We start from the raw sequence: 7,873 nt of genomic DNA, 5'->3' as shown, positions 1-7,873 counted from the left end.
AAATACCTTGTCATTTAAGACATGTATTATACACTGTGAGATTGAAATACCTTGTCATGTAAGTCATGTATTATACACTGTGATATTTAAATACCTTATCATGTAAGTCCTGTATTATACACAGTGATATTTAAATACCTTATCATGTATTATACGCTGTGATATTTAAATACATTATCATGTATTATACACTGTAATATTTAAATACCTTATAATGTATTATACACAGTGATATTTAAATAACCTATCATGTATTATACACTGTGATATTTAAATACATTATAATGTCAGTCCTGTGTTATACACTGTGATATTTAAATACCTTATAATGTCAGTCCTGTATTATACACTGTGATATTTAAATACATTATAATGTCAGTCCTGTGTTATACACTGTGATATTTAAATACCCTATAATGTATTATACCCTGTGATATTGAAATACCTTATAATGTATTATACACTGTCATATTTAAATACCTTATCATGTATTATACACTGTGATATTTAAATACCTTATCATGTCTGTCATGTATTATACACTGTGATATTTTAATACCTTATCATGTCAGTCATGTATTATACACTGTGATATTGAAATACCTTATCATGCATTATACACTGTGATATTTAAATACCTTATCATGTAAGTAAGTTATACACTGTGAGCAGGAAAGAGATGTAATGACACTGTTTACATGAAACATTTTCACAGAAATTCTCTTCCCTTTTTTTTTAGAGCATCTGTCGTCATTAAAGGTCAATTAAAAAATAACTACCAGACTATGACAGGACTGTGTAACAGTTAACTATATAACTATATAACTATATGACAGGACTGTGTAACAGTTAACTATATAACTATATAACTATATGACAGGACTGTGTAACAGTTAACTATATAACTATATAACTATATGACAGGACTGTGTAACAGCTAACTATATAACTATATAACTATATGACAGGACTGTGTAACAGCTAACTATATAACTATATAACTATATGACAGGACTGTGTAACAGTTAACTATATAACTATATAACTATATGACAGGACTGTGTAACAGTTAACTATATAACTATATAACTATATGACAGGACTGTGTAACAGCTAACTATATAACTATATAACTATATGACAGGACTGTGTAACAGTTAACTATATAACTATATGACAGGACTGTTTAACAGTTAACTATATAACTATATGACAGGACTGTGTAACAGTTAACTATATAACTATATAACTATATAACTATATAACTATATAACTATATGACAGGACTGTGTAACAGTTAACTATATAACTATATAACTATATGACAGGACTGTGTAACAGTTAACTATATAACTATATAACTATATGACAGGACTGTGTAACAGTTAACTATATAACTATATGAATATATATGCATTTGAAGAAGTGTATGTTTAGTTAAAGGTCTTGCTTCTAGTGGCACAGAAATGCATTTCACAGAAAATACATTTATGAATGATCATTTTCAATGGTTAATTTGTGAGGGTTTGTGTTTGCAACAGTCTTTGCAGATGACGAGCGGTCTACTAAGTGTTGCAGTAGGAGTTGTGTTTGCTGCAACTCGGGATGCGAGGCAGTCCCTTTTAACCACGTTCAGAGTCGCACCCTTCACTGGACTACTAGTGAGTGGTGGTAGCATTGTCTTTTAATCGTTACATGTTATTTGTTTTAACTCCGAGGACCACTTTGGAAATACTGAAAGTCTTCTGATGAAGGTTTTCGGGAGTACTACTCTGGGGTCAAATTCACAGCTTATTGGATGCATATATTGTTTTTACTCACAAATCAATAGCACTGACTGAAATGTAAGAGTGAACATGTTTTACATGAGATTCTGAATGTCATCTTGTTATTTCAGTGTATAATATACTGATCATGTAACTAGAACTAAATGATCATTTAAGCAATTAAGTTAAATCAATTAGTAAAAAACTGTTCACCCAAATTTCTGTTCATTAAGCAATAGTAAAATATTGATTAACACGCTTATAAAACCTATTGATAATTGCTGTCAATGTGAGGACCTTTAAATGTTATCCTTCTCTTCTCTCTCTTCTCTCTCCTCAGTTCTTCATCGCTGGGTTGTTATCCAACCTGTTGTTCAAATTCCCCAGACTATTACCTGTAAGTCAATAGTTTTACCTGTAAGTCAATAGTTTTACCTGTAAGTCAATAGTTTTACCTGTAAGTCAATAGTTTTACCTGTAAGTCAATAGTTTTACCTGTGAGTCAATAGTTTTACCTGTGAGTCAATAGTTTTACCTGTGAGTCAATAGTTTTACCTGTGAGTCAATAGTTTTACCTTCAATAGTTTTACCTGTGAGTCAATAGTTTTACCTGTGAGTCTATAGTTTACCTGTGAGTCAATAGTTTTACCTGTGAGTCAATAGTTTTACCTGTGAGTCAATAGTTTTACCTTCAATAGTTTTACCTGTGAGTCAATAGTTTGACCTGTGAGTCAATAGTTTTACCTGTGAGTCAATAGTTTTACCTGTGAGTCAATAGTTTTACCTGTGAGTCAATAGTTTTACCTGTGAGTCAATAGTTTTACCTGTGAGTCAAATAATCGCAATGCAGAAATACCCAAAACAGATTGAACTCCAACCAGATTAGCGTCATAATCGCTGCATTGGAACCAGTTTTGCCCCCTGGGTAGATTAGATTACGATAGATTAGTTTAGATTAGAAAACCTTTATACAATATAATGTACATTGGGATACAGACAAAATCACAAATGAAAAAACAACAGATCAGCAAGCAGTTAAATGTTTTAATTGATTAAAGATTAAAAAATGTGTTAATACATTGACTGTTCTGATATTCATGTTTATAATAGACTAGATTTACTACAAACCTTGATTGAATCGTTGGAGGCTTTGATGAGTTTCATTTCATTTTAACACACAGTAGCCGACAGTAGAAGATCCATGTAACACTCTGTCTTGTGAACCTGTAGGTCTGTCTGTGTGTGAACATTGGCAGCATGGTCGTAGCAGTAGTTGGAGGAGTGTTGATATGCGTTGACTTGGGCATGGACATGCTTACCTGGGATCCCAATGTTCAACATCATATAAGGTAATTAGTTGTAAAAGTCGATTTTTGTTCTCATCAAAGTTGACGTACTGTAGTAATGGGATATGACAGCATCATGCTTGATGAAGGTCTGTCCCTGACAGTTTTCTTTTGACTATTTATTGTTGTGTTTCTGTAACAGCTGGAGGTGCTGATGCTCTGTGTGTTGGTTATGGAGGTGACCCTCTCTGCTGTCCTCTCCTTCTGGATCCGGGGAGCCAAACGCAGCCATTCACTGTGAGCTGTTATCTGTCTGCCAGCTATTCATGGACGACCACATTTAAAAAATAAAATGATAGTGAGCGAGGATGACAATGGGGAAATGTAGTCTCTACTTGATTGTAAATGAACCACCATCTGAATTTCCAAGATAGAGAGTACTTTAAAAACTGTTTAGCTTCGACCATCAGTATGTGCCTCAATGTATGAGAAAGTAGAGCAGCCTCAGATATCTTTACCCACTATCCATTTTTTTACGCCCCTACACCTATCTGTGGGTTTTAGGGTATTGTCTCAGCCTCGGTGATTGCCTGCCTGCCTCCCTCCCTCCCTGCCTGCCTGGCTGCTGCGAGTCCTGTCTGTGTGGTTCTCTCTGAGCAGGCTGGTTGTGGTCTAACTCTGCTGCATAGCTACACGCTCCACTCAGACTGAGAACAACAGTCTTGTGGTCAAAACCAGAATACGTCCCAAATGGCACCCTATTCCCTATTTAGTGCATAACTTCTGACCAGGGCAGGGTAGGGAATAGGGTGCCATTTGGGAGCCGATCATATTGTGTTCTCTGAGGTGTCGAGGCAACCATTCTTCATTAGCATTGCCTCCTCGTTGGTTTGTTGTTCCCTAATTCAACCAGTATCAGTTCTTCCTGTGTGACTCTATCTATCTCAGTGTGTGTGTAGGGGTCTGTTTGTGGTTAATGATAAGACTGTGTCTGTATCTAGCAGTAGCTTTATGCACTAACTAAAGGCTGACAGCATCAGTACATAGCTTAGGCCTACCAGAGAAACAGAGACATTTAGAAACAAAGCCCCTATGTTGTTGTTTTCAACTGATACGCTCACATTTTGTCATCTAACAGACTCTGTTATCCAGAGAGAGTGCTTTGCCTTGCTCGCTTGTAACAGTGTAATTGTTGTTTGAGTAAAAATCATTTCCATATTAGGGCAGTGGGGAAAAAGCTGAAGTAATATCATGTCAGATGTAGCTGTGGTGCTAAAAATCAAAGAGCGTTTTAATATCCTGTTTAATACTCTGTACAGAGAGACACATTGTACTGGCAACGATAAGAAAAGCCAGAGAGACAGGGAAATGCCGCTGATTCTGACGCCTCGGTCACTCCGACAGCGTCATTGTGCAAAATGTTACGCAGCATCATCTGGATATGTGTGAAACAAAAGTTCAACATTCACCTTTCTGCTACCGTTTCTGTCAAGCCGTCTACACACACAGTTTGATGCATAAGTTTGATTAAGTTCTATAAATCCAACGTATGCACCACACAGAACGCACTGCAACTGCCTCTGTAACGCAATGCTGCAAGACAAACGCAGTGTTCCATTGGAAATGAATGTACTTCTGGTGGACCACAATGCAATGTCACTGTCGGTGTGATCGAGGCGTTAATCAACAGAATAGCTGGTAGTGAATCCCCACTAGTGTCTGTCTGGCTGTCTGCTGAGTACTTTCCATCTGTTTGCTTCCTTCAATAAGACTTAATAAAACAACAACTGTTCTACATTATAAACAGTGATACATATCTAGTTCATTAAAACACATATACAGTCAGAACATGACGTACCAGCATTTGTGAAACTATTTCTTTAAGTACTGCATACATAGCAATGTCAAATTTTCACTCATCGTTATGAAATGCCAAAGGCCATCAGTCTCAAGGGCGAGGGTTTGTTGTGTGTCTGTTGTCGTCAGAGTGGTCTGTTGTCGTCAGAGTGGTCTGTTGTCGTCAGAGTGGTCTGTTGTCGTCAGAGTGGTCTATTGTCGTCAGAGTGGTCTGTTGTTGTCAGAGTGGTCTGTTGTTGTCAGAGTGGTCTGTTGTGTGTCTGTTGTTTTCAGAGTGGTCTGTTGTTGTCAGAGTGGTCTTTTGTCGTCAGAGTGGTCTGTTGTTGTCAGAGTGGTCTGTTGTTGTCAGAGTGGTCTGTTGTTGTCAGAGTGGTCTGTTGTGTGTCTGTTGTTGTCAGAGTGGTCTGTTGTGTGTCTGTTGTTGTCAGAGTGGTCTGTTGTTGTCAGAGTGGTCTGTTGTTGTCAAAGTGGTCTGTTGTGTGTCTGTTGTTGTCAGAGTGGTCTGTTGTTGTCAGAGTGGTCTGTTGTTGTCAGAGTGGTCTGTTGTGTGTCTGTTGTTTTCAGAGTGGTCTGTTGTTGTCAGAGTGGTCTTTTGTCGTCAGAGTGGTCTGTTGTTGTCAGAGTGGTCTGTTGTTGTCAGAGTGGTCTGTTGTTGTCAGAGTGGTCAGTTGTGCGTCTGTTGTTGTCAGAGTGGTCTGTTGTTGTCAGAGTGGTCTGTTGTTGTCAGAGGGGTCTGTTATATGTCTGTTGTCAGTGGTCTGCTGTGTGTCTGTTGTTTTCAGAATCCAGTAGAGTCCAGTAGAGACACAGTAGAGTCCACTAGAGTCCAGTAGAGACACAGTAGAGACACAGTAGAGACACACTAGAGTCCAGTAGAGTCCAGTAGAGACACAGTAGAGTCCAGCAGAGACACAGTAAAGTCCAGTAAAGACACAGTAGAGTCTAGTAGAGCCCAGTCGAGACACAGTAGAGTCCAGTAGAGTCCAGTAGAGACACAGTAGTCCAGTAGAGACACAGTAGAGACACAGTAGAGTCCAGTAGAGTCCAGTAGAGACACAGTAGAGTCCAGTAGAGACAGAGTGGAGACCAGTAGTCCAGTAGAGTCCAGTAGAGACACAGTAGTCCCGTAGAGAGCAGTAGAGACACAGTAGAGTCCAGTAGAGTCCAGTAGAGACACAGTAGAGTCCAGTAGAGACCAGTAGAGACCGGGTAGAGTCCAGTAGAGACCAGTAGAGTCCAGTAGAAACAGAGTGGAGACCAGTAGTCCAGTAGAGTCCAGTAGAATCCAGTAGAGACACAGTAGAGTCCAGTAGAGACACAGTAGAGTCCAGTAGAGTCCAGTAGAGTCCAGTAGAGTCCAGTAGAGACCAGTAGAGACACAGTAGAGACCAGTAGAGTCCAGTCGAGACACAGTAGATTCCAGTGGAGACAGAGTGGAGACCAGTAGTCCAGTAGAGTCCAGTGGAGACAGAGTGGAGACCAGTAGTCCAGTAGAGTCCAGTAGAGACACAGTAGAGACCAATAGAGTCCAGTCGAGACACAGTAGAGTCCAGTAGAGACACAGTAGAGTCCAGTGGAGACAGAGTGGAGCCCAGTAGTGCAGTAGAGTCCAGTAGAGACACAGTAGAGTCCAGTAGAGACACAGTAGAGACCAGTAGAGACACAGTAGAGTGCCCAGTGTTACAGGCGTCACTGAGCATGCTTAACAGGATAGCTTCCTCACTCACAAGTCCTTACTGATCCTCTGTAACACCAGTTCTCAGTGCAGTGGCCTCACAGCTAGAAGAGGAAGACACATTGACAGGGTTAACAAAAAGGATTTACAAACTGTCAAACATTGCAAACGTTCAACCCCAACTGTCTGGTTACTACTGAGCTAGAGAAAGGTTGATTTAACATTACTGTCTAACATCTAGACTGTAAATCTATTGATTAGGCTCCTTCTACGTCTTGACCGTAAGAGTAGATGATTACAATGTAGTACTGTCATAACCTTTTATTAAAACAGATTTCTGCACCAAGGATCTGCTGCCCCCTAGCTGCTGAGCTACGGTATGAACAACGAGTGAACCTTTTAACATAATGACCGTGCATCAACAATGTCAGCAAAAGCAGAACAAACATACAGCTATGTAACATGCTATAGCACACATGGCAGAAGGACAAGAGGAGCATGAGACATGATATATGAGACATGAGATATGAGACATGAGACATGAGATATGAGACATGAGACCTGAGACATGAGACCTGAGACATGAGACATGAGACATGAGACATGAGACATGAGACCTGAGACATGAGACATGAGATATATCATGTCCCATATCTCATATGAGACATGAGACATAAGACCTGAGACATGAGACATGAGACCTGAGACATGAGACATGAGATATGAGACCTGAGAACCCAAAAGCTTGACACAACAAATCATCCATCACTAGGACACGGAGTGTTAACTGGTCAGGTCACATGGTCAGGGAAAACTCCTGGACCAACACAGCAGTCATTTAACCCTAGCAGGACACTGCCATACATATACACACACACACACACACACACACACACACACACACACAACACACACACACACACACACACACACACACACACACACACACACCACACACACACACACACACACACACACACAGATTTGTATTCATGGTACAGACAGAGGGAGATCCCCACAGTTGTTAATGAGGCTGTGAAGCAAACAGAACACCAGGACACAGACCACCACTCTGGTCAGACCCAATTACTTACTGAGCTAAACAGCCCTCTCTCTCTCTGTGAGTCAGACCACTGTAGAGAGGCCTATTGTAATATGAGAGGTCTTGCTCTGGCAAAAACAAAACACACAAAATGCTGGTGAGAGAGAAACCAGGGAGAGCCAATGGCTGCAATGTTCACTCTTCACTCCACTGGAATGACATGATTGATTGGACAGGATGATGTTGG

The 7,873-nt window shown here is 39.9% G+C and overlaps 1 protein-coding gene across 1 annotated transcript in view; it reads right to left on the bottom strand.

The window, feature by feature from the left end:
• Positions 1-6,530: 6,530 nt before the first annotated feature.
• The window catches only part of LOC115187799 (pleckstrin homology domain-containing family G member 4B), a gene marked incomplete at its 5' end in the record, with an annotated part of 36,663 nt that continues 35,320 nt past the window's right edge, over positions 6,531-7,873 (bottom strand). The window contains 2 exon segments of the mRNA XM_029746845.1: positions 6,531-6,688; positions 7,679-7,754. Of these exon segments, the coding sequence (XP_029602705.1) occupies positions 7,710-7,754 (45 nt within the window). The 3' untranslated portion in view covers positions 6,531-6,688; positions 7,679-7,709.

Source organism: Salmo trutta, unplaced genomic scaffold (genome assembly GCF_901001165.1).
Source record: "Salmo trutta unplaced genomic scaffold, fSalTru1.1, whole genome shotgun sequence".
NCBI lineage: Eukaryota > Metazoa > Chordata > Actinopteri > Salmoniformes > Salmonidae > Salmo > Salmo trutta.
This window is presented reverse-complemented; position numbering and strand designations above follow the sequence as displayed.